This window comes from Corvus moneduloides, chromosome 8, assembly GCF_009650955.1.
Source record: "Corvus moneduloides isolate bCorMon1 chromosome 8, bCorMon1.pri, whole genome shotgun sequence".
NCBI classification, from domain to species: Eukaryota; Metazoa; Chordata; class Aves; order Passeriformes; family Corvidae; genus Corvus; species Corvus moneduloides.
In genome coordinates this window covers 21,800,827-21,828,443 of record NC_045483.1, presented here as the reverse complement: position 1 = coordinate 21,828,443, position 27,617 = coordinate 21,800,827, and the positions used below count along the sequence as shown (strand labels likewise).

Here is a 27,617-nt window from a genome sequence, read left to right as displayed (position 1 = left end):
TGGAGCTCTGTTTGGTGTACATAGAACATCTAATACGAGATCAGGTTAGACATCTTTGATTCCTGGGAAGACATAAGCCCTTCTTGCCCCCAACCAAATGCTTCGTGACAATTATTTCCAGAGTTTAAGTAGCCAACCAGCCCTTTTGCCCACTTTCCCCTCCTCCTAGTTAAGTTCTGTTACTTCTTACATAGTGTAGAGTCAAATCTGAAATGCATGTTTTATTAGAGGAATTTCAACCGATGCTCTCCTGTGCTCTAATTCAATTTAGAAATCCCCACAGCAGATAACATTGGCAAGGCATAAAAGAACATAGTGTACTTGAAAGTTCAGGGAGCATATGGCTTCCCAGGACAGACAGAAACAAAGATTTCTCAGCAGTGGTCGAGTTTTCAGAATGTTAACCAAGCTTCAAACTGTGCCGGTGTTCCAGTACCACAGACTATTATTTGCAGATGTAATTACCCTGTTCTGAGGTGTAACAAATCAATGCACTGTGGCCACCAACTGTGATTACTGATTACATTGCTTTCTCTTCTTCCCTTCCTTTCCTCCACCCCATTTTATGGAGCCATGAATAAAAGTAGTCAGTCCTTCAGCATCAAGGCAACAGGCTCTCAGTTAAGATAATTCCCTACTAGACAAATAGCAGTTCTTATCAAGTTCTAGATAACAACCTAATCACTCCCAACTCAGATTGTCTTAGATTAGTATCTCTGACAGACAAATATCATCTACACACTGCTGAGTCTGCATGTAGAATTAGCATAATTCTGGCATGGGAAGGAAAAAGGCTCTCCCAGGGCCTGGCTACTGGGGCAGAGAGATGGGACTAGGTACTACACATAGGCGTGCAAGACAATCCCAAAGTAAATTTGCTACAAGCTGGAATTCTCAGAGCCCTTTAAAAATCTCAAGAGAGGACCACTTAGCTAAACATCATCATTATGTTTTAAGAAGCTTGGCTGAAAGATAGATCCCCTTGCCAGTGAAAGCAGGCCAATTTTTGAACAAAGGTGTACACTTGCCAAACAAAAATGGACTCCACAATCTTACACAGCTTTGGAGTCAGAAAACAGGAGTCATTTGGCTTTTTCAAGCTTTGTAGAGAAACAGAACATGACAGGCACAAAAGAGCCCAAACTGAGCAAACAAACCCCATGGGTACGTGGGATGTCAGTGAAAAATGGACATCCTGCTTTCAGGAGAGCTCTACAATAGCCGCATGAAGGCATTAGCCAGATTTTTGGAATTAAAAGGACACAAACATTCAGCAAGCAACACAAAAAACAATTTTGGGAGCAACTACAGGGTTCACTGCCTGTAAGAAAGGTGGATTTTTGGCAGGCTCTACTTGCACAGTTCATAAGATCAAGCCCAACTCCACATGTTGTTACAAGTCTCTTTCAGAACCACAGGGTTCAACTTCTCCCTTCAAGGGAATAAGAGACATGAGCAACTGCTACCCTGAGACATCAGAGAGCCCAGGAGGAGAAACCAAAACAGAGCCCACAGGGAGATACAGCAGATAGGGAATCTGCAACTGGCAACACAGGAAAAAGACAAGTAGAAGAGAGTAGAACGGTACATGCAACATTTGCTTGGATAGACACATTTCATCTCCCTACATTGCTGAAAATCACAAAGGACAAGCCGTTAGGAGAGTCTTAGTTAATGATAAAAAACCCCAATAACTTAAATTTGCACTCAGTTCCCATAGGTGCTTTAGATCCCTAGGCTGCTAAACCTACCAAAGTTTTACTAGTGGATTTTTCAGGAAACAAATTCCTGGCAGAGGCTGAATTTCAATAATCACAAACCTTTGGGTTTTGTTCCCACTGCTGGTGAGCTCATCCAACAACATATTCTTCACCTCATTCAGGAGAGGCAGAAATCCAGGTGCAAGTCTGTGTTTGCCACAGAACAGGTTCACCTGTCTTGTGCAATGCTCAATCACACCTGGTCTGCGCTGCTCCCAGGATCCCACAGCTGGAGCAAGAGTCACTTGCTTTGTGCTTCCTTGGGTTAATGTTCTGTTTTGGTTGCATTCCAGTTTCTTGCACATCCTGAGAGCACTACTCCATGGACAAGATGTCATCAGGAAGCTGGAATGCTGGGAAGAAAAATGCATACACAGCAGTCAAAGTAGATCCTGATGAGGACTATTGTACCCCAGGTGCATTTGAACTGGAGCGGCTCTTCTGGAAGGGATGCCCAAAGTACACGCACGTCAATGAAGTCTGGCCCAACCTCTACATAGGAGACGAGTAAGTGTACACAGTACCCCTGACAATAAGTATACCCCATACATCTCTACATAGGGGATGACCAAGCTCTACTAAACACAGCTCACTGACAGAGCAAAGTGTTCGAAACCACTGGCAGATGCCAGAGTTCTACAGAGCAATCAGAGCCCAGCGTGGCCCTGACTGTTACTGCTGCTTCAGGAAAGCACAGAGTAAGTGCAGCTGGGTCTGCTGGTAAAGACAGAGCGACAGCACTGGCTGTGGCACCGGTGTAGGCTGCAGAGGTTGAAGCCCATCATGATCTATTTTTAAATGGTTCATTTCAAGGAGCAATTTGTCATTTATCTGTGAGTGGAAGTCATTCCACAGTTACACTCACAGAAGAGCATGGCCTAGATGTGTTGGCTACACCTTAGGATGGTTTAGGCCAAAAATGTAATTCTTGAAAAGTGACTGAAGAGACAGCTCACCATGCAGTGGTATTTTTGCATTTCCAAGCCTGTGCTTGTGTACATGGAACACTCTGCATTTCCAAATTGCTCAAGAGATTAAAGCAAACAGAACCCTGAGGAAGGCAAAGCTGTAGAGATGTGTCTCACTGATCAGACCAAGTGTGATTTGGAAAAAAACCAAACCCACAAAACAGACTTGGTTCTGCTGAGCACAGGACTAAACTAGAAACAGCCTATTCCAGGAAGCAGAGATGACTGCTGCAGCAGGAGATATGCCATCAGAAAACCCCCCAGCCCAAGCCCTGAGCGGAGCAAGAGAGCTTTTCTTACCCCTTTGGCATTATTGGTCCAATTCCCATTTTCCTCTACACCCTTCACTAACATGACATTTATTTTTTACATCATCACTGAAAGACACAAGTAGGAGCCCCACTGGCTCCAAAGTTCTCAATAATTTTTTAAAAGGTCCTAAAATTCATCTGTTGCCAGCTTATAAAAGAGGAAAGATACACAGCTTTGAAAGTTACAAGACTCCTAATATCATCCACCAATTACTTCTGTGGCGCCAGAGGCAACAGAAAGACACAAGAGTTCTGGTCTTGAACCAAGCCAGGGCTCCCACTTCTAGAGATGAGGGTGGGAGAGTGTGTGTGTGTGTGTGTGTGTGTGTGTGTGTGTGTGTGGTGTGGGATAAAAAAACTAAGCCATGGGAACAGCCTGTCCAAATGATTCAGGAACAAAAGAAAAGAGGGTTAAGTTTTTCTATCCATATCTGACCCTGCCCCTCCTGTTAGATATTTCTAACTCAAGATTCACCACAGAGAACAGCCTCTTCTGGCATTTATTTCCTACTTCATTGTTTAGAATCACCAGCAGAATTATTCTGAATGAAGTTGTTAGAAGAATTTCCCTCTAATCTCTGTGATGAAGCACTAAATGTGCCTGCTGAACAAAGGGTTCTAACCACACAAGAAGTGAGTCTCTCAGCCCAGGACAGCAGTCACTGACTCTTTCCTGTAATCTTCCTATAGCAGTGGCTTCTTACACCTTGTAATTTAGTAAAAGCTAGAAGGCATGACTCTGAATACAGCACACACCTGGCACTTCATACACATTAACCAGAGGAATGGAAATACAAGCTTCTTGAGAGGTACATAGAGCTACACCCCCTTATGCTGGGCAGTGTGTTTCTGCAGGGGACTGGTCTTAAGTCAGGAGGAAAACCAACAGTGCTTCAAGGGAAAACAAGTCTCCCACATGACAAGACAAAAGAATGAGAAAACCGATGGAGAAAGAAAAACAAGTGAGGAGCAGGTGGGGGGGAACAGAAATAAAACTTCACCAGAAAATGTGATTCCCTAAAGGAGAACAACTATTGTCAGCCAGGTTAGGGCAAACTTGACACGGCAGAAAATCTGAGAGGAGAACTGGTCTGCAGGCAAGATGCAGCCTTTCACTACCATAACTAAAATTTGCTTTGAAATAGGCAAAGTCCACAGACCTCTATATCTTTGCTGGAGCCAGCTCCATATCTTACTCCTGACTAACAGCTTACCCCCTCAGTGTGGCAGGGTTTTTGTATTGTTTTAAGATCTTGCATTAGAACTGGTGGCCAAAGAGATGCCACAAGCCATGAACAGATGTTGGGTGTATTTGCATCTGAAGCCATGCTAAATTAAGGTTGATCTTGAAAGAATTTGGTGGAACTCATCAACAAAATCAAATGAACACACACATGCAGAGTTTATCTTCAGAGCCTCCACATCTGTGCTTCATTCCTGCCTCCTGCATTTACAAGGTTAACAGGACTTGTGACTGCTTATGGAAATGCTAATTAATTACCCTGACTACGTAATCACATCTTCCTTCTAATGCAATACAGGCTATCAAGGAGCCCTGTGAGGCCACTCCATCCTTTTGTTACAAGGCTTCACTGCAGATGTTGCCCAGAGGCAATGAAATCTCTATGAGCCTGTCAGAGCCAGAATAATCAAAGCCTCAAAATATAACATGCTGTGTTCAGCTCCAATTGAATTTTTCCCCCAGCAAGTTCCAAGGGCTTTGAAAGACCAGATACTGGAACTTGTATGACACAGCCCAGTGATAGGCATAAAACACACTTGGCCAAGATTTTGATTCAATTGCTACCAGGATTAGTGTTTGCATGTATCCTCATATTTAGAGGTCTTCTAAAGGGATAGAAAGCAGCCTTGTCTTTCTCCTTTTTTTCACTGGCCACCTGTTTGCTTGCACAGGCAGTTTTACTGGCTAATCCCAAACCTGCTTAGTTCACCTGGATCACATGGAAAGTCTCTGCCAGTTACTCATCTTGTAGTTTCTACTTGTAGTTCTTCAGTGATGGCCTTATTACCTGAGATGATGTTTAGGGTTCTGCATTTCTGATGTTCAAAGAATATTTCAGCTGAAGACAAAGGCCTCCCAATTTGTTTTCCTCTTAAACATCCACTAGATCTCATTAGTCTTTAAGGCCTGATCACAATCTCAGGTCTTGCCGTGTTGTCAAACTATTACCAGAGAATAAAATCTTCTGAAATGTAATTCTTTACAAGTCAAGTATGAAAAATAATTTTCTGGGTATGCAGCTGAACTGAGCTTGCAATTTAGAAAAGCTGTGGTCTCTGCCTGTGCTGTGCCATGGCTCATGGTCTTCAGAACTAATGCAGGTAAGGAAAACACGTAACTCAAACCTACAATTTGGAGTGCATGATAATTAAGATCAATAGCTAAACACTAAATATATGCTTAACTAAAACTCATTCTCTCCTTTTACCTTTCTGCAGAGAAGCAATACAGTATTGCTTTTTCCAAGTGACTAAGTAAAAAGACAATTTACACTAACCTAGAAGAAAACAGATGGGACTCACTCAGGCTAGAAAACAGCTACCTCCCACCGTTTAGCATTACGAACTCCTAGCATCTACACCAGTATTAATCATATAAAAATAGAAGCAAATGCAGATTTAGATTATAACAACACTCTTGAGGACATAGTTTCAACTTGGGTAGAATGAGAATCTGCCAATTGTAACAGCAGTTTAACAATCCAGAAAATCAGATCTTTAACACTGGACAGTAAACTTCAACGCTCCAATGGTTTCCAAGACAAGTAACACTTCCTTGTATAACATCTCTGTCTACCAGTGATTTCTAACATTTGATGAGTGACTGAAGTTAAGACCAGAAACTGACTGAGTACAGCATGTGTGCTTGGTGCCCTTGGTGTGTAGAAAGCAGAGCGCTATTTCCTCTGTCTAGGTTGTATCACTTACAAAAACTACATCCACCATTTTGGGCTAGAGGAAAATGAACTACTAAATCTTTTTCTATCCCATATTCTGATGATCCTGTTCAGTATTTTCAGTGGTACCTAAAAATTCTTTTAATTCACACTGAACAGGAGGTACCCAGAGAAATGGAGCAACACCTCAGAAGGAAAAGGGGATACAATGCTACGCTATCTCTAGACTCTCTCAGTGCCGGAGTTACCAAAGAAAATTGGGTCAGTATTATTGGAAATTCTCAGCATCTCTCCTCAGGAGGGAGAACTGCCAGATTTTCTTAAGAAAGTGTCAATATTGCCTATATTCAGCAAGCTTCTTTCTGACACTGACCATCTGGTAAATTACCATCCTGCGTTGAGCTTTCCTTTAGCGCTTAAGAAAATGGAAAAGTTTGAGAGAGATGATTCCTCTCCTAGTAACATGTTGCCTCAGATTTCTTTGTGTTTTGTCAATCTGGGTCACATCAATCCGTGGCTTTAACAGTCTATACTGAAACATGTTTCCATTGCACAACCTTTGCATGAAGTTTAAGAGACTTGGTTCTACTTAAAGTTGATAAACACACCAAGTCATCTGGTTAAGCAGTATCAGCTGTAAGGTGCTGACTTACCTGGGAGTTGCTCTGCCCATACCCTCCTGAGGTATTTTGGATAATTACTTCCCTTCCTTTTAGGTGTACTTGTGCTTTCCTCATGAGCCGCCATATCTTCCCTTTGTTAACTGCTTTCAATAAACTTAATACTGCATGTGAAGGTGCAGGCTGCAGTGCCTGCAAATTCTTTTCCCCTCTCTTCTAATTCCATTGATTGGGGCAACTTTCTAACAAAATCAGCTGGGACTAAAGCTTGTTATGATAGTATTTTTGAAAAGAGAGAGGGGGGATTTGGTACACTGGAGACAGCAACCTGAAAGAAAGCATTCTTTTTCATGTTGTAACTGCTTACATTGTTGCTTCCAGAAGAAGGCAGGGTTTGCTGCAGCACTTGCTATTAACCCTATGAAACTTAGCCTTAAAACTGACAGCAGGCACAGTTAAAGTCTCAGACAAGCCCTCTACTTGCCCTTGCACAACGCAAGAGAGGTAAATAGTCTTTTGGGAGCCATCTGAAAATGGATGACACTTTTGTCTGGGTCAGTTTCCCGTTTTGGTGAGTCTGTTAGTATCAATATATCCATATGTGAAAGTGATTTTATCTCCAATTTTCACCATTGAGGTGGGATTCCCACATCAAAGTACTCCCCCTTGCCTCAGAGCTTTAAAAACATGTTTATGAGTCCATCTGCCCTACAGTAAAGGCAAGGTCTGATTCAGCAAAGCACTGAGCTTTTGCTTAACATAGAGAAAAGGACTTCTGGGTATACTTAACTTTTAGCATAAGTTTATGTGCTCTGAACTGAAGAGCTGATGAGCTTTTACATGGGACCAATCTGCCCAGGTCATCTCTTACTAAACTGAATTACACTGAAATTTTCACTGTTGTCTCCCAGTGCCACACTTCACATTCAAGGCAGACACTGGAGACCACAGTTGCACCATGTAAAAGGAAATCAAGTGCTAATAGCACAGACGGTGGAGATGTACAAGATGAAAACAACTGCAAGAGTAGCCAAGTGCTTACAGCTTCACCTACACTGGCATTCGTAGCAAACTCATCTTTACAATGACTATTTAAAATGCAACCATAATCGCAAAAATGGAAGTATTAATTGCAATTTATAGGAAACAGTAGCACCTGAAGAGGGGAAAAGAAGAATGTTGTTAGCTTGACTATTACACTCTGGTAGTGAGCCAACTACAAGGAAAAAAACTATGCCTTTTCTAGTTAAAAGTGAATTAGAAATAGAGTTACAAATGCTCCAATAAGGTATAGGATTCATATACCCCTGAACAACCCTGTGCTGTTAGTAACCTCAACCAATCAGATATTTTCAGATATTTATGCCTGATTTATTCCTCCCTTTCCTCTAAAATACTGATACCTCAGGCATGGTAAAAACTGCATCCTTGCAGACCAAGAGCATTCCCTTCTCCTTGGGGTGTAATCAGAAGTATCATGCGTGATGAAACACAACAAACCCCACAGGCTCTGGTTACAGTGTACAGACACAGGAATGCTTTCACAACAGCATCTACACTGCAGACTCAGCTGAGGGTGGAAAGCAAGCCAGTCCTTCCCACAAAGCCAGAGCTCACTGCTGGCTACGGGCAGTCCAAGCAAACATGTTGAGGGGCCCAGTAACATTTCCATTTACAGGCACACAGGTCCCCCATGTGAGGCCTTACCAGGCTGTTTCTTGCTCTGCTAGCTGGCAACCAACCTGCTTGCAAACCCAGCATGACCCCCAGTTTAACTGCCTACACTATGGCAGTGTCAGAGTCTCAGCACAGGCTATCTCTGCCTGGTAATGTTCATGATCAAAGTACAAAGCACTGGCTGACAGGAGGTAAGAAGCAGATAAACCTGAGCCAGTATGACAAGTGGTGGTCCAGCTGGGCTCTTCGCCTAGATTTTAGGGAAAGATTTTACAAGGAAGAAAAAAGGGGAAAAATTTTCAAAGAACAGTAGGGAAATCTCTTATGAAAATATAATTATTGAGTGTAAGACTGGGGGGATGGAGAGAAAGACGAAAGAGCTAAAGTACTTTCTAATCTCCATATTAGGTTTGAAACCAAGCACTCTTGCTCTTGAAAAAGACTAAGTGTCACTTCAGCTTTCTTCAAAAGATGCAGATTCCAAAACCCAAGGCACATACCTCTTGCAGTCCAGTGAACTCTATTTTCTATTACACAACAACTGTTTCTTCATATCTCCACACAACATTATATATGAGGAACCTTAGGAAAAGCTTTCCATAGATAAAAGTACCCAGGGTATCTGCTCTAAGAAAAGTGCCTGACATCCTCTTTACAGACTGTATGCAATAGCTCAGCCTGCAGATGCAAAAGCCACATGGCCACAGGACCTGTACTGACCCTGCTCCACTTAGGGCAAGTATTTTAGGTCTTACTTCCACTGACAGGTTCTACAACACCTACACACAGTTTGAGTGACAGCTATTCCAGTGAAAATGTGGAGAACTTAACAGATTTGAGGGATCAGCACTGAGCATTTGTTTTCTTGAAGTTTTTCAGATTAGCAATGTCAGTAGGAAAAAAGAAAATATGCGTCTATATTACAAAGAAAACAATTCCATTGGGTAAAGTTCCATTCAGTCCCAAGGGTATTGCCAAATCAGTTTGCATATCAAGCACAATTAGAAAGCAGATAACATTTTAAAGTCAGCCCAGCCCAAGCATTGAGGAAAACAGAGCATAAATTCTTTTGTGCCAAAGACACTGGAGTAGAAAACTTCGCAAGTATTTCCTTGGTACACTTGTAATTTGCTGTTAAAAAAAAGTTATTTCACAGAAGGTGATTTAGTGACATCTGAGCATTTATAACGAGTTTTTTCAACACCATTCAAGGTTGACACATTGCTGCTTCCAAGTCCATTTCCAGCCCAAGTCAGGAAACAAATGGAGCAAACAGAGTAACAATGTGCATATTCCCAACCTCCAACAGGTCAAGGGCAAAACAACAGCTAATGCATTTGTGATGCAAAATGATTAAACTGATTAAATACAAAAGAGGAGGATTAATTCCATCCTGGGCCTCAAATTCCCAGAATGCAGCTACAGGCAAGACTGGGAGATGGAACGGGAAGTTCACAGGAACTTGGCCAGGCTGAGCCAACTGCTTATGTAAGTTACTGAAAGACAGTATCCCTTCTTTCTGAATACATATTGGAAAACTGAGGCCACCCAACATTGCAAAAGCAGATCCTAGGAAACAGAACAAGGCTGTGTGACAGTCAGAAAAATACATTAGTTGCACCCACTGTGTCAAAAGGCAATCTCCAATCAAGGAAACAGGAAAATTTGATTTCATATAAATACAAGTGTCAAATGTTAATGACTGTAACCTATTGTTTGACGTTGTCCTTGCTCAGAACAACTTGATAATTTAATTCTCATGCTATTTAGTAGCCTGAGCAGTGCTTGCAGAAGCCAAAGTGTGATAGTATATATGGTCCATCAAAAACTTTGTTTTGCTACTGACCCTAACCACTCTGCAGTCCTACTTCCTGCTCACCATGTAGATCTCCACTTGCAAGGGTTCTCCTTGTGCATGGATCTCTGACCTGAAGCCCTCAGTCTTACATAGTTTGTAGGACAGATGCTTTGGGCCCAAGTTTGATGAATGAAAACCACATTTTCTCTGTTCCAGCATCAGGGAGGTAAAACAAAGACAGACTTAATTTGAAAGCAGCAACTGTAGCTCACCTCAAGGACATCAAAATGAAGAGTAGTCGTTATTCACTGCACCCTTACCGTTCAGCCAGGACATTTAACCTCTTTTATTTTAAGCACTCTCCATCCTTTCAGTAGAGGACTGAAGTGTCTTTGCTGGCAATGTGTACATACACAGCATACACACCTGAAGGGAATCCTAAGGCACAAACCTCCTAAAAGGAGGGAGAAAAAGGAAAGTCTTTCTCAGTCAGTCACTGCTATAAGAACACAAAGGGAAAGAGTAAGCATTATTTAACATGAGGTGAAGGTGGCAACTCACAGCCCTAGCAGCAGGATGCTGCTGCTTCTCTGTCCTCCAGAGTCTACTGATCTTATTAGGTAGGCATCACCACGCTAAATGAAGCTTTTATTTACTTCTTACATTATTGTATAGGGGATGTGTGACATTATTTCATGGCAAAAATACCACTAGTATCAAGACATTATCATTCCTGACCAGAAAGGAATTTCTGCAGGGCAGTATCTACTCAGAACATCCAATAATCATGGATTTAATTTAAATTAAGAGCAAGCATAAGTAAAACCTTCAGTATCCATATCCCAGTTGAATGCTCTAATCATGAGGTTCTTGACTGCTCAGAGGGGGGTTTTGGCTTAGAGGTTGGAAAGGCAGTCAGCTTCAAGCTATTCTGGGCTGTCACCACTAGAATTACAAAACTCAACAGGTAGCCCACCACAATGTCCTGTGTGACAGCAGCTACATTTACACATGGAAGTGTTCAGGAAACATTCATGAAGAGAGGTACTTTTGACTGGAAAAAGCTTTTTTACATCATGCAGTATTTATGTGAAAATACATTAGCAGAATAAAGCCTATGCCATTTTTTCTTTTTGTAAAAAGTTTTGTAGATTTTCTAGTCACTAGTGAAACTTGACAGCTTTTTCAAAACAAAACCTTCCCAAACTAAAAGCTTTCTGTAGTGGAAGAAAAAACAGTTTTCACATGCCTGGCCACAAACTCCGCATTTTTTTGGAATTTCGTCCTGTTGGCAAGCACCTACAGTGGGTATTGAGCATACAAATCTAAGTTTTCCTCTCCTGTGTGACTTCCCTCATCCAAGGGAAGAGGGGACAATAACAAATGAGAACATTTGGCTAAATATATGACTTACAGCTTCCTCTGAAGGCTAATATCCAATTTCCATATCTAGTTCTTTTTGCTTTAGGCCTCTGGTTTGACCAAACATGACACTAAAATAGAGTTGTGATAGAAGTTGTATTCACAGAAGGGTGGGTCTTTTTAAATTTTGTTTATGTATTTTTTTAAGAAATGGAGAAAAACTCAGTAACTTCTTTTGGGGAAGAAGAGCTGCATTTTTGAATCCCAGATGACTTCACTACTCACATATTACTGACTCTTTTATTCGTTCTGCAATATCATTTGATCACATCAAAGAAACTAATTTTTTAACTTTCGATAAGTTTCAGTTAAGGGACAGAGGGGGAAAACAGCAGTCATGGATCCTATTTCAAGTTCTGCCACTGATTCCCTTTTCTGGCTTTAAATAATTCCTTCTATTTCTTTCTGTATCTCAAGTTTCTTCTTGTACAAGATGGATAGAAGCCACTATTGCCTATGTTACAAAGGTAACAGGAAAATAAATTCATATTAAACATGCTCTAAGGACCTGCGGGAGATAATTAGGAAATCCAAAAAGAATGACAACTCCAAACTGAATGACAATATCTTAAGATCCTTAAAATGGTAAATGATGCATTGCTAAAGCATTATCAGTTTCACTAACATTTAGAATATACCAAGTCAGAGGTTTTCTTAAATTTATTTTCTATTCTTGAATAAGAAGTTTCTTGACTTACATGACAGCTCTTGTTTTACCAGAAAAACTGCATTGGATCGCTACAGCCTTGAGAAGGCAGGATTCACCCACATCCTCAACGCAGCCCAAGGGCAGCGCAACGTGGACACGGGACCAGAATATTACAGCAACATGAGTGTGGAGTACCATGGAGTGGAAGCAGATGATCTCCCCACTTTCAACCTCAGCCAGTTCTTTTACTCAGCTTCCAAATTCATTGATAATGCACTTCAGGATGAAAGAAGTAAGGAGGGTGCTGAAAATGGTTCAAGCCAGTATAACGTTTACTCCATCTGAGTAAAAGCATAGTTCCATGGCATTTAACCTTTTGGGAATGAAACAAGTCCAATACAGTTTAACAGAGCATATAAAACTAGTAGTGGGGAACCAGTTTAAGAGAAGATATAATTAGGACCCTTCTCAGTAATACCACCCCAAGAGCCCCTTACCACTTTTATCAAAGTTCTCATCACAGCTCCTATCAAGGGGTCCTGTATGACACAGATCTTTTGTTGTTGTTTTGACTCCTTCATAAACACATCAGAGACAACTGGACATTGCATAGGTGCCATGAATTAGCTGTCTTTTCATCCTTTTCCTGATTAATCCCTATCAAGAAAGGTTTAATGAATATTAGTTGCAGAGTGGTGGGAGTAGAACACAAGTGGTCTCAGATATTCCATGCTGTCATTCCACAGCTCCATGCACTGCAGCATTAGGTTCTCTATATAAATATAGAAACCACCCTTCCTACTTGACCATCAGATCTACCCCAACCTATAACGTTTATCTCTCTGCCATCCTCCAAGCAGCAGGGAACTGATACAGCTCTGACAGCAGTAATCTAGAAACATTTCATTAAAGTGTTTGTAATTTCTCAGCTTGATTACTACAATTCATTATTTGCTGATCTCCAGCAGTGTTCTATCAGAAAGCTTTACACTGATGTGAAGTGCTACAGCCTAGGCCTCACACTGACTTTCAATATTACACCTACTCTTTTACCCCACATACTTTTAAAAAAAAATCTCAGCAGGATATTTTACCAGAAACCAGTTGAGAAACTTATGACTTTCCTGCTGACCTATAGAGACCTTAATATCAGAGGGTCAGATACTAAGTTTCTAGCCTTGTGTCAGCTTCTGTTCTTGGCTGTCTAGCTCAGCTGCAGGCAGTTACTACCTGACTTGCTTCCAGTAGCCAGCCAAGTCTTTACAATTTTACCCTTTCAGCAAGTACAGTCCACGCAACAGTCCCTTCCCTTGCTTGGGAGAAAACCTTGAAAGCAGATCAGTTTTAAAAATCAAAGTCCTAATAGCAGGAGAAACTGCTTCAGGAGCTTACATGCTTATGAAGAAAGGTTCCCAGCATTTCAAAAAAGTGTGTCTGAAGCACTGCCTTTGGAAAGGAGAGGATAACTAACACACACCCGTGTCTAGCCATGGCTGGAGGCCAGAGGTCAGTGGCAGACTGGAGTAGCTGGAATAAGAAATGCAGACTTCCTCATTCCCACCACCCTCCTGTTCCTGTAAGACTTTAGTCTGCTGTACTGAAGTAAAGAAACAAGCACAAGGGAAGCAGCAAGGGCAAGAAAAAAGCCTTGCATCCCAATAAATATTGTAAAAGGAAAGGATGAGATGGGGGGAGTATTAACCTTTTTGTTTCAAAACCACATCAAAGTCCAGGAAGTTCTGAGACAGTATCAAGCACCAGCCCAGCACTGGAACACAAAACCAAATTGAAGAGTGACTGGGTGAAGTACAAACCAAAAAAAAAAAAAAAAAAAAAAAAAAAAAAAAAAAATCTGCACTCAAGTAGATACTACAAATTGCAGTGATTTCTGTAGCCGTAGTAATTTCTGCCACATTCACATGGCTTTTAAACAGGTTAGCTAGGATCTTTTCTGATGAAGACCAATAAAATAAAGAACTACTGTAACACTCATGAAGAAAAAGAGCAAGCTCTTAACTTTCTCATGAGGGAAAAGTAAAATGTACATGTACACCTCTTATCCCAGCCAGAGATATGCATAAAGACACTATGCATGGCCCAGGAAGACACTGAGGTTTAAAGCATGACAATAGCTTTCCAATACACATTTACAGAATGACTCCAGAGGCTAGACTGAAGTGTGGACTGATGCCTCTTATGGAAGAAAAGACTAGAGGTAACTAGTGCTCTCCTCCAACAATATAAATGCTTCATTTGTGAATGCACATCTAGTGCAGAAATGTGTTCTGCATTTCAAGTGCCAAATGAACAGGCTGTTTTGTGGGCACCTTCTTGACTGACAACATCCAAATTCCTAAACAGGGTTTTGTATGAAGTAACGAAGCACCCATCTCCAGTGGTAGTGACATGGGACTTTAGTGTGTGGTGATAAATACTTCTGACCAGTAACACCTTTACATTGCTTTGCTGCTTTGTATTAGAACTGAGCAAATGCAGAGAGGGAAAGGGGTAAAAGAAAAAAGCTTCAGCTTGTGTGACCAGAATGTAGGTATTAATGAATTTACTCTGGCTTTATCACATTCTGGCTGTATCTGGGGTATGACCTTCAGCCAAAGGATCAAATTAATTGAATACATGTCTTCATATAATGATTTTTGCTGGGAAAACGTTCAATAGTCAATGCTGTTGAAACAAGCTGTCATTCTAATGAGGAAGACCCTCTCTGAAACAGACCAGAAAGCTTGGCAATTTGGATGCTGTCAAAACAGTCCTAATTCTGATTTAGCATCCAAAATCTTCATGATGGTGAAGAAACTCCCCGATCAGAACTGTATTTGCAGGGTTTAAGCATGGGCTGATGGACGTAAGAATAGTTATAAGAGTAAGTTTTAGAGGCAAACTCTAATGGATCACAATTATGCTTGCTGTCATTCAGCTGTGAATAAAGTTTTCTCAAAACATGCAATTCAGACCATAGAACAGAATTTTTATCAGTGAGGGCTGTGTAACATGAAAGGAAGATATTATTTTAAGAAGTTTTTTGGTTTCCTACTAAGCTACAGATTTAATACTCATTCCTTTGGAATTTTAGTTCCTCAGAATGCAGAATAGAGGGGAACGGCATTTTCACTTCATATTAAAATGTCAGGGGAAAAATACACTGAAGAGAGATTTTAAAAGAAAACAAAGTGGGAAGAAGCTTATGAGACAGATACAAGGACCTGAGGCAGTTGACCAAAGACACATCAACATTCATGGCTCCATCTAACTCTTGAAACAGAGGGCTGCATCTAGACAAATTTTCAAGAAACACAAACCCAAGTCAAGTGAATGAAGTATTTCAGAGACCTGTCACCACCCAGCAGATCTCTGTCTCTGTGCACTGATACTGCAAATTCTGGCACACCTTGAAGATATAAATGGTCAGAATCCAAGACTGCAAGAGCAGACTCCCTTTAAGGGAATGAGGGTTCAGAGTGGTCCTTATGTTAGAATGGAAGAGACTACAAAATAATACAGAAGGGACATGGCTCTGCAGAAGAGTGTCAAGTGTTCTGCTGTAACAGGCAGTTGGCTCTTGACTATTCACACACAGCAGAGGACAGACTTCCTTTTCTTTAAACCAGTGGACATTTCAGAAAATGGTACAGCCATTTTTTGCCTTTGTTAACACAATATGAAACTACATTTTCTCCTAAATCTCCTGCATTTGCCACCCACACAAAGCAAAGTGTTCCTTGTCCCATCATGTATTTTATCACCTCAACAGTAACACATTTACGAGGTGGGAAGCTCTAAAGAGAAGCACTGAAGGCCTAAACAAATGAGTGTTTTCATCCATTTCAAATATTTGCAATAATAATAGAATGGATTATCATTTTCCAGGAGAGGAAGAGGCACTTTCAGTTATCAGAAGGACTGGAATTTTGCCAAGATGCCTCAAAGACTATCTGCTGGGATTAGGATGCACACTCTAACCATTAATCCTTTAGTGTTGGCAGTTCTTGATGCACCCATTACACAGCAGTGCTACTTGTGCCAAGACATCCTCTTGTGCCTGAAAGCAAAGGAGTTAATCGGCAGGAGTCATGGCTTTGCACCCAGCACTTCTCACTAGGCATAGCTAACAGAGATAAACTATTATTGGCCCTGATAGCATGTTTTTTATTTTTTTCTCCTGTGGCAATTCTGCTTAGCAGGGTGTTAGAGAGAGTGCTCCAAATCTACTTCCTTCAGCAGTTCAACCTTTTGCGAGAACCCCTCGAGGGCTTTGAATCATTTTTGGAAATCTTTTGAAGTGTTTCAAAACCTGTCAATCAGACCTGAACCCACTTACTGTTCTCCTCCTCCACCTCCTCCAGATACTGCTAACACAGAAGGTTCCACTTTGACTTACAACCTTGCTCCTATCCAAAGCCAAGGACTTTCTGCCTCTGGAAGACCCAAGTTAAACCAGGCAATGTCACCGAGTTAAACTGTGGCATGTTTATTCAGAGATGAAAACTCTTGGCAAAGACTCTGCACACACAGGATACAAGACGGGCTCCTACTGCAAGGAGATGATTGTATTAGAACACTCAGATGATGGTGGTGGTGAAACATTACTTTCATTCAACACAACAGGGTGCTAGCCAGAAATTTCTACAGCAGCTTTTCTATAGTGTTTAAGAGCTGGTTTCTTTCCACTCCCTGGTTATATGCCTATGGCCTTTCTTATCCTCTGCCCCCAAAAATGGGCATAAAGTGATGCAATCTAGATCTTAAAGGACATTATTGTCAGAACAAAAAAAGACAAATCAAATTCGGTTACTTTTTGTGTCTAGATAGTAGAACTGAGAAAGGCACCCCCCATGCAATCCATTTATTCTCATGGAAGGACAGTGTGAGAGCACACCAAACCCTCCCAACAACCTTGTGCTTTGGTCATTATTCCCAAACACAGAATTACATACACACTGTTTGTGAGACATGTAAGACAAGGCTGCAGCAGGGATCGCTGTGGTAATTAATGCAGCCCCCAGGCCTTCTCTGCAAGCTTTGTTCAGAAATAAAAAGATACTTGGTTTAGGATTAAATGGATCATCCCTACTGTAGATGGTGTTCAGTTGTAAGATTTACTGCCTCAGTTTTCCCTCATGCAAAAGGAGAGGCTTATCAAGTGCTGGTAAGGGTAGTCAAACATCAGACAGAACAGGGGTGTTACAGAAACCTTCACTGTCAAAAGGAAAGGATTACCCAGTGTCACTTCTGATGGTGTCCCTTTGTTTCCACAGGCAAGGTGCTGGTCCACTGTGTTATGGGCCGCAGCCGCTCAGCCACGCTGGTCTTGGCTTACCTGATGATTTACAAGAACATGACAGTGGTGGATGCCATTGAGCAAGTGTCAAGGCACCGTTGCATCTTGCCAAACCGGGGCTTCCTGAAGCAGCTGAGAGAACTGGACATAGTGCTGGCACTGCAGAGGAGGAACAGCAAGAACAGCCTCCCACCTGCTGACCAGCAGAACAGCACCACCATCTAGCACTGTCCTGGCACGGCTGTGCTACTGGAAAAGAAACTCCATAAAAGGAGGGGAGGGGAAGGTGTATTTAATGACACAGTCACAAGGATCATTTGTTATTTGCTAGAAAAACAAAAAACCAAAGTCACTTCAAATACTGTCAAGATGAGAAAGAAGGGAAACCGAATTTAAAACTCATCATCTTAAAAAGTTCCAGCCTTAGCAGAATTCTTTGTTACGTCAACAAATAAGTTTTTCTCTCTGCAAAAAACCCCAAACATTTACAACACAAAAAGGAGGCACAACTTAAAACTCTCTTCTAGCTGAGTACCCCCAAAATCCTGATCCTAAATCAAGCATACAGCCTTTAAAGGAGTGCAGCTAGGCACTCCTGAAGAAATCTTGCAGGAAAAACACTGATTTGTTTAGTCCAGAGTCCTGAAGGGTTTCACAGGAGTTTGCCTTTTTGTGCTGCTTCCTGGCATACTTGTTTCTTTTTTCACAGTGATAATCTAGGGCAGCACAGCAGTTAGAGAGCCTCTACATGAGGATCAACTACACCATGAGAACTAGAAACAAAGCAATACCCTTGAGAAGGTCAGATGCATAAGCAGCTACACTGGACAACAATTCAATGATATACATACACATGACATTGCAGAACTTTCAGTTTTAAATTGCTTAACTTGTCCTAAATCCTTCAACTGCCTGAATCATGTCCTTTACATTGTTATGATGAAGTTCAACACTGAACTTGTACAGCTCCAATAGCCCCCTAAATAATAATGGATTATAATCTGTTCTAATGAGATTTTAAAAAAGGCAAGAGACACCAATGAAGCCTTTAAAAAAATGCCTCAGTGACCTTTCTTCCAGCAGAAGAAAGCTGCTGCAGTGCTTCCAGACACTGTTTAGATCTATCACTGCCAAATGTTTCCTCCTATCTCAGCTTTAATAGGTCATTGTCCTCCTACATAGTTACATTTGTTAATAATTGCATCTGTTGACAGAAGTGGTGCTAATACACTAATGGGGACACCAGACCCACTTTTCTGCCTTAACTTATTCCATTTACCCTATTTGATACAAATGACCACCGTGTTTTGAAACAATGAGAGTTTTGCCAGCATTTGATATTCTTAAAATGTATGTCAGAGTAGGATCACAATTAAGCCACGTTCACCTTTGCTGCATCTGCAAAAAGGTGAGGTCCTCGCCCTCCCTACCAGAATTTTACCTAATTCAATCTATTGGGTAGGAGGCATTTGCTCAGTGCCTGAGAGGCACTTGGCCATGACCTGGCCATCAAGCACACAGGAGAGTTCTCTTGGTCTTTACCAGCTGACAAAAGACTTTGCAACTTTGGTACAGTATGAACTGTGTAAGTATTGGATACTTGTGAAAAAAAAAATACAGGGCAGAAATGTGCCACTGAGAACTGCAAGGATATGCTACAAACCAGAGTTGAGCACAACTTTATTCTATTTTTTGTAGATGTTAACAATGCTTCACAGGCTTGGAATCTCTAGTGTGAAGGCCTTCCTATTCCTTCACTTCCTTTTGGGGCCCAAAACCCAGTAAATCGTGCATTTCCAAACACCACCTGTAGCCAAAGCTTCAGATACCCATAATACAATGCTTTTGATTTATCATTTGGATTTATCTGCATAATAAACACCTTATCTTTAAATTCTCAGAAAAGCAGACATTTAATATAACTAAACTACTACCAAATCCAAATTAGACATCACAATGTGAACAATATTCATGATAGAGATACACAAACTCTGGGACTTTGAGCAAATTAAGTAGCCCTATACCTGTATTAGGAGGGGAAAAAAAAACCACTGAAAAAGCCCCCCAGAAATAATAGGGAACTCAAAGGGAGTAATTCAATATTTCAAAAATAAATAAGCACTCACGATGTGAGTTTAGAGTAAAAACATTTTTGGATGGGGTCCCTCAACTCTTCCTGCCTACTTCCATAGCCCTTCAAATGCACCTTTTCAGACCACCTTATTGTCTACTGCAGTTTAATTCACAGCCAAACACAGAACAGTTCTCCCAGCCTTGTGTCAGACAGACCTGCCTTGCATGGCCCTGCTTTCATTTACACTGGCAGCAAAAGCTGAAATTTTTTTAGCATTTGCTTTAGAGACAGGAATTCTGTACCAAACGATAAACTAAATGATAACAAATATCTGTGATGATTTCCCTTTGTCAAGTTACAGGTTGTCTTCTTTCTTGTATCCTGCATGAGAGCTTGATGACTGCTATAACTGAAAGAAGACTTGTAATTGATTTACATGCATAATTGATCACCCTCAGCACTACAGAAAATTGCCAGGGCCATTCTTTCTATTTACCATGCTGATATAAATGGAGTTTGTTTCCATTCACCACCCTGCCTGATGGACAAATTAAACAGCTTATAAAACTGAGAGACACAGTGATCTAACATGGAAGATTAGTACCTTTAGCAGTCCTTCATTTCTGTTTATATCAGAGATTCTTACAATATTAGTAAAAAATCAGTTGCATTTTGCCCACAGCTAGGGGATCAGATAGCCTGAGTGCAACAACACTTACCTTTCCTGTCTTTGCTAACGGGCTGAGTGCAGCTCCCCGGAGCACTGTCATTTGGCAGCTTCCAGATTAAGTATGTCCTGCTCCAAAGACAAGTATCTTTCCTAGAACCAGGTCTTGCCTGAAGGACTCAGCTGGCACAGCTGTGCCTACTAAGTAGTTTTGAAGTAAACATACTTTTCATTTACTTCCCAGCTTTTTTTGCCTACTGTTCTCCCAGAATTAATGGGACTTAATCAGAAAAGCAGAAGTTCTGGAACACCTGACTTCCACAAAGTGAGGCAACTCTTGCAAGCTGCTGATCAGCTGATTAACGAGCGTCAGCAGCACCGACTCCAGCTACGAGCCAGGTCTGCAGGTAACACACACACGGAACAAGGCGAGTTGATTTCCTTGTTGCCAACCACCAGTGGCATCGAGCATTCTGTAAGAGTGCATGGCCAAGGAAGCTGCCTACACTTCACAAGAATCATCTATTGCCATTCTCTGAAGAATTTTTTTGAAGACAGTAAAGCAAGAGCTCATTCCCCTCTGGGATGGTGATAGAGCACACAGTCAAAACTGACACTGCAATGTGCACACAAGACAGAGAACAAGTACATCTGTCAAGGAAAAGACAACCTTCTTATATATCAGAAATTTTAGTGCAGTAATGCAATTCACAGCTAAGCAGTCATTATGGGAAAAGATGCAGGATAGTCCCTTGTCCTCTTGAAAGGAATTAAATTCTGAAATAACAAAATTCTATTGGAAACTTGCCTGTTGTGTGCACACTACGCATCATTTCCCAAACAACTTTTAACCCGTATATTGTAAGTACAGAATTTTAGCAATATGCTGGATTTGGGATGCTCTATTTCAGGTTAGCAAATATTTGAAATGGTAAGAAGGTCTGATTTGTCTGTATGTTACAGGCTTCGAAACTTGAAAATAAACAGCAGCAGATAAAGACCCAGGTGCCTTTTTCATTCACTGTAAAAACACACAAATGAAAAATCACAGAACATAATGCTACTTTGAGATACAATTATTTAACACAGATAGGGTCCTAGCTAAACACACCTGAAGGCTGCACATAACTGTGTTGAGTTCCACTTTCCTTTTCCTAAGCATAAAAAAGGCAAGTTACTTTGTGAAGATGAAAACAAAGTTTAAGTACTATGAATACTCTCTGCCTTCAATCAACAAATTTGACAATGTAAGGGCATGAACCAAGATCTTTGCTGTATTGTGCTCTCCTTATCAAGTGTTCTGAACTTCTAAAACACAAGTTACTGCAGATTACCATTGGACCAGCAATTTTAGCTCTCATTCAGACTCACTATTTTAGACTGCTGCTCCATTGTATTAAAATTGAACAGGTCATGCACATGAATCTGTAGTATCAGTTTCTTGATTTGGTACCATCACACAATAATGGTTTTATTTAAAGAAATACACATTTCTTTGACTTTTAGATATATGAAATACTACCTTCAAAGCTGTTTTATATACTGGAATGGGGACACAGTTTTCAGTCAAGATGGCCAATCTTTTCACCTTCACAACCTTACTGCAGTGACAGTGGCAACATCCACATTAGAAGCATTTTCAAAAATTATCACAAGGATTTTTTCTGGTGTAGATTCACACATACCACATTTGAATTTGTCCACTCATGAGATCCACATATAGACAGCCTTCTTGTCTTTAACAGACCTTCCATTGCTAGATGAGAAATGCTCATCTCTGTGTATGTTTGTGTGCCCATATACATGCATATACACAGAACCCATAGATTCAATGCAGAATTTGCATCATCTTGTCACCCAGCAACAATGACAAAGGAAGAGATTACAATTCTGTCATTAACATACAGTTCAAACACCATGTCTGTTACTATCATATATCCTTTTATATATATATATATATGTATATATATATTCACACTTTCTATAGGAAAGAAGTTTCATACATTAAATATTGACAACCTTGTAAGGTATTAAATACATATTTATTCAATATTTTATTAAGATTATTAAAAAAAATAATCTTAGCTATTCTTTATTTTCACAAGGTGTATGCAATTATGATGAGTAACCTACGCTTAAGCTCTAAACAGCCTAATCCAAACCCCACCAGCTTTAATGGGCTTTAGATCAAGCATGTGAGAGCACCGTAACAAACACTGCTTCAGGAGGTAATTCCATGCAACATCAAACTATGACAAGACACAAGAGGCTAAAAATGGCTCATCATAATTTATTTTATGTTAAAATGTACAGCTTGGGGGGGGGGGGGGTGTAGTTTTTTGCAGTTTTTATTTTTGTTGCTTGGGTGGGTCTTCTGTGGGTATTTTTTAAGTGACTGACTAAAAAGATAACAGATAAATACAAGAGTGTCACTGGGTCCTATTTTTACATGTATCAAGCCTCTTCTGTTCGGCCCTTACAGTCACTCTGTACAGGTACAAAGGCTACAAAAAAGGAAGCAATATAAACAGACACAAATAACTTTTGCTTTTTTACATGCGATCTGTAAGCTTAGTTTGAGCTATTCACACGCTACTGCTCTATTTTTTCCCTTAAAAAATAACTCCAATATTTTATAAAGATAGAAAAATCTACAGATGGAATGAAAATGTAAAGTTAGAGGCATTTCCATAAAATAGCAACTTTACACCAAATTCACTACTTTTTTTTTTTTAAATCCTGCCAAGTATTTGGACATATACGAAAATGTTTCAAAACTTGACAAATAAACACTGAGATGTTTCAATCAACAGAAAAACATAACAGTTTTTATAAAACAGAAAGCTGCCTTTTTTCCTACCCCAGCCCCAAAGAAACTGGTCACAAAAATGGAAAAGAGTCTCAACTTTACACTAAACATACAGCAATAAAACCCTTTGAACTAACCAAAATGTGAATAGCTTTTGCAGCTTTTTTTTATTATTTTTACAAGTTTTATAATTAACAAAAATATAATTCTGGTTTTTTTACCCCTCAAACTAGGGTAACCTAATCAAGGCAAAAAAATTAAGAAATGGCTTACTGTTAAGCACAACACTTGTACAGTACTACAAAATGCACTGTCACTAACAAAGACATTAGCGGCATGCAGAAGTGTCACCTTCAGAAACAAAATAATACAATAAAAGAACTGCTAAAAGGCATTTACATGTGGGGAAAGGAGAGAGAAAAAGCTCATGATCCAGTACTGTCTGATAGTTTTGGAGTCTATTTATCCACATTTTTAATGGGAGCAGGCACATAAAATGGCTCTGAACCATCAGCTGCTGTGTAATTGCAGTTCATAGAAAGAGTTCTTCCTTTCCAGAGAACTTCAAGCTCAATGAAAATAAACGAAAAATGGAAAACCACCTAATTCCCCCCAAAGAGAAGTTAAATCTCACAATGTTAAAAAATAAACAAAAAAACCCAAAACAGAACAAAACAAAACAAAATAAAAAAAAACCCAACAAAGCAAGAAATAAAGAAAAACTTGTATAAGGCTTTCTGCTGCATACAGCTTTTAAATGGTGCCAACAAATGTATTTGCATTCACACCAATTGCTGGTTTTGAAATCGTACTCTCCAAAGGTATTTGTGCAGATCTATCCCATACGCCGGTTTGGTAGTGCGTCTCTCCCAAGGGCCTACCTTCTCATGTAGGATCCATTGAGAGACTGTTTGGACATGCCTGTGTTCATGTAGCCGTGGTGGCCCGGAGGAGTGTACATCATGTTACTGTGGGGTGCTGTCTGCATTGGCTGCTGTGCATATGGCTGAGTTCCCATCATTCCCATCTGCATCTGCATAGGGTACTGGGGGGTTTGATTCATATACCCATGATTACTGTGATAGCCACTATTCATCATTGGCTGGGACATACTGTAACCGTTCATAGCATTAAGGGTATTCATATTCATGTTCACTGAATTGACATTATAAGCAGGGGCTGGCATCAAATTTACACTCATGTTCATTCCGCGCTGCATTGTTAAGGTCCGTGCGGGCCCTTGCATGGCCACAGTCTGTGAAGCTCGCCCATAAATTTGTGGCTGATGGGCTGCAGCAGTGGGTGGCAGCGGTGTGGATTTGGTTCTTACAGAGACATGACCTTTGCTGGCCATCTGAGTCTGCAGTCTTTGGGTGTGGGATATTCCAATATTCGATGAAGTCATATTACGCTGCAAAAGGGGAGGCGGCAAATTCATGGGAGGAGGAGTAAGGTTGGGGGGAGGGGTCATGGTAGCCTGTGCTTGGGGTCCTCCAGGAACAGCATGTGGAGACTGAGAAAGCTGAACAAGCCCTGTGTTACTTAAGGGGGCAGACAAAGAGGCACTGTTTGCATAGGAAGTTACAGCAGCTGAATGGCTGTAAGGCAAAGAATGATCCATAAGCGTATTAGTTAACTGTTGCAGTTTGGCAAGGCTGAAGGTGGCAGATGGCTGTGAGTAATGCCCTGCTCCAAATTCACTCTGCCCCATTCTTTCATATAATCCAATGTTGGCATTGCTAGTCTCAGGGATTTCAGTCAACTGCATAGGTGGCGTAAAATTAGCAGCCATGCTGCACTGGGATAACTGTTGGTTGCTGCTTGGAGGCCTTTCAACAACACAGCCTTGGGGAGATTTTACATTACAAGTGGGAGGAGAATTGATGTTTGCTTGTTGCATCATACTGCAGCTTCCATTAATGTTAGACATCTGCTGGGTCACTGCACAGCTACTCTGCGTTAGGTTACTAGATGTAAGGCTACTGTATGAGCAACTGTTTTGAGAAGAGTTGTTTCCACAGATACTACTACCCATTGTAGAATCGTAACTGCTTGGGTTTTCATAGTTTTCTGTGGTGCTCTCAATACTTCCTAAGTCACTAAACCCACTATCCACAACTTGCTGCGAATGATCAGAAACAGAGGGAACATCCATCATTGGGCTGGTCTCCATGTTCTGTAGAGACGGCACAGAAATGGCACTTTGATCTGGGCTGATCTGAGCATAGCTGTTCTCTAAAGGAGCAACATTTGGACTATTAACAGAACGAACTGACTGGCTGGGATGAGAGTGCACAGATGAAACTGGGCTGCTGTGGTCAGACTGCTGACAGTCATCCAGTGTGGTCATTTGGGGACTTTGGTCATTGTGGGCATAGTTCTGCAAACTTCTACAGGCCTCTTGAGTCTCTGCACAGTCCTGAAATGTATCTTCATGTTCACTTGTTTCTTGGGTTAGAGACTGTACTGCTTGAACGGTCTCTGAGTCAATCTCCATGGTCTCAGTACTCTCTCCCTTGAAATCGGAATGTAATTCTTCACCAGCTTTTTGGTCCTGGTTGTTGTCTGCATGATCATCATCAGATTCAGGCACTGGGTCTGAATCTGTAGCAAGTTCTTTCTGGTCACTTTCACACTCATCAGCTGCAAGGTCAACACCACAATCCATTAACTCCTCCTGATTTGAATTACCAGTTTGAACATTTACTTCTAAAAAAGATTGCTGGGTTTCCAGCATTTCTTTGAAAGCTTCACCAGGCAATTCCTCTTTCTCCACTTCTGTTGAACCCATGTGACTATCATCTTCATCATCTGCATCATGATCCTCATTGTGAGAAGGCTCTTCATCATCTTCCTCCTCTTCCTCCTGATCATCCAAATGCACGGACTCCTCTTTTTGCACAAAAACTTCCTCTGCTTTGTCTTTTTCTTGATCTTTTGAATTGATTCCATCTTCTTCTATGCTCCTTTCTTCTTCCCCAGCTTTCATGGTATCATTTTCTTGTTTTTCAAAGGGATCACTGGATGGATGCAGAGGTTCAGGTTCTACCTCTTTCACCTCATCATCTGGTGGTGGTAATGCTTCAACAGGTTCTTTAACAGCTTCCTCCGTAACAGCAGGAACTGAACAGGGCTTGTCTTCAGCTACTTCCTTTTGTTCCTCCACCAGCACCTGATAGTCAGGCTCCATGGGAGTCTCAGGTGGAGTATATAAATTAAGCTTAAAGCCAGGTTTTCTTTCTTTGCTTTGCCTCCACTTAGATGGACCACGCTTAACTCCTTTGGGCCAACCCTGCTTACTCTTTAAAGGTTCAAGATTGTCTTTAGTGCTTTCTTCCAACACAGCTACATCCTCTGTATTGTCTTTGGGAGGTAATAGAGACAAAAAAAAAAAAAAAAAAAGTCTTAGCTTGCAGACTAATCAATATTTCCCAATATAAACCTGAAAATAATTTATAAACTCAAAATGTATTAAGAAACCATGAAACAAGAGTTATAAACAGATCTCAAACCACAGTAGAATGATGTAGTATCTACAGCTCAAACACACTACACAGATATGTTATTGTTTGGTGGCCTTTTAACAGACACTAGCGGAACCACCATTTATACACTAGAAGAATCCCAGAGATTTAAATGTCAAGACATGTAAACTAATGCAAATACTGTCCAAATATTTGATTTTCAACCTTTGGTTTTAGAATAGAAGTATGCCTTCACTTTATATAGACATTGATCTAACATATATTCATCTTTTCTGACAGTAATGACATGAAAGTCTGGAGTTTCCTCTGTGACCATTCTGGAGGACAAGCTATAATAAATATATAATTATGCTTTAATACCAACACTGAAAAAAGGTGATTCATTCTAGTACTATCTCACGGGCAACATATCATGACACAGCTCACAACAGATGATAGAAGGCAAAAGATAGTTAAAATTAAACACAGAGTGCATCAGAAAGCTAAATTAATCCATTAACTATAAAAAAAGGACCCAAACACATTTGCCTCTTTCCTTTCTCCCCAGATACTACTTACATATACTCTAGAAAAAAGGAGAATTACCAAGATATAACATGCTGAACTTGGGAGTGTAATGGCTTCAGTGATACTTCTGTATTGTGATGATGTGGTCCATGGGGAAATACAAAACATTAGTCTAGTTAAAACAGTGCAAACCTGACCACTGGGGCATAGCTGGAACTTGCTACAATTAGTTTAATTAGCTTCTCTTGAGAAGCTGGAAAAAGTGGCAACATTCTCATGTACCACATCACACAATAGCTGTTTGAAATAGAAATCAGCCCATGATGATACTTCCCATGTGATTGCAAAAATACTGAAGTAGTACCTACTGGCTTCTTAGAGAAAATACACAGACCTGAGAATCTAGTAATTCATTCTGGAATTAAAACTCATAAGCAGAATTTGAGGGCCAGGAGGTCAAGGGAAGAGTGTACGTTCAGAATAGCTCATCAGTAGTTTCACTATCCATCCATGAACTTTTCTGACAGGAAACATCCTTGAAATCAAACTGGAAAAGCAGCTTTGAAAGGACACAGTTAAAACTGTCTGTCTCTTTCATGGGGGGAAAAAGCCCAGGATCTTGGTGCTGAGGATATATTATTCCACAGAAGCAACAA

At 40.6% G+C, this 27,617-nt stretch overlaps 2 protein-coding genes across 10 annotated transcripts in view; one reads left to right on the top strand and one right to left on the bottom strand.

Annotated features, from left to right (window-relative positions):
- The window catches only part of DUPD1 (dual specificity phosphatase and pro isomerase domain containing 1), a 53,945-nt gene extending 31,006 nt beyond the window's left edge, over positions 1 to 22,939 (top strand). The window contains exons 2-4 of one of the 2 annotated variants that reach the window (XM_032115663.1): positions 2,054 to 2,267; positions 12,195 to 12,415; positions 17,397 to 22,939. In XM_032115663.1, the coding sequence (XP_031971554.1) occupies positions 2,083 to 2,267; positions 12,195 to 12,415; positions 17,397 to 17,644 (654 nt within the window). In that variant the 5' untranslated portion in view covers positions 2,054 to 2,082 and the 3' untranslated portion in view covers positions 17,645 to 22,939. The remainder of the gene's footprint in view (positions 1 to 2,053; positions 2,268 to 12,194; positions 12,416 to 17,396) is intronic. The other variant, XM_032115662.1, reaches the window with a different exon arrangement.
- The window catches only part of KAT6B (lysine acetyltransferase 6B), a 110,731-nt gene continuing 105,996 nt past the window's right edge, over positions 22,883 to 27,617 (bottom strand). For all 8 annotated transcript variants that reach the window (XM_032115655.1, XM_032115654.1, XM_032115653.1 and 5 more), the window contains one exon: positions 22,883 to 26,332. In XM_032115655.1, coding sequence (XP_031971546.1) covers positions 23,847 to 26,332 — 2,486 coding nt within the window. In that variant the 3' untranslated portion in view covers positions 22,883 to 23,846. The remainder of the gene's footprint in view (positions 26,333 to 27,617) is intronic.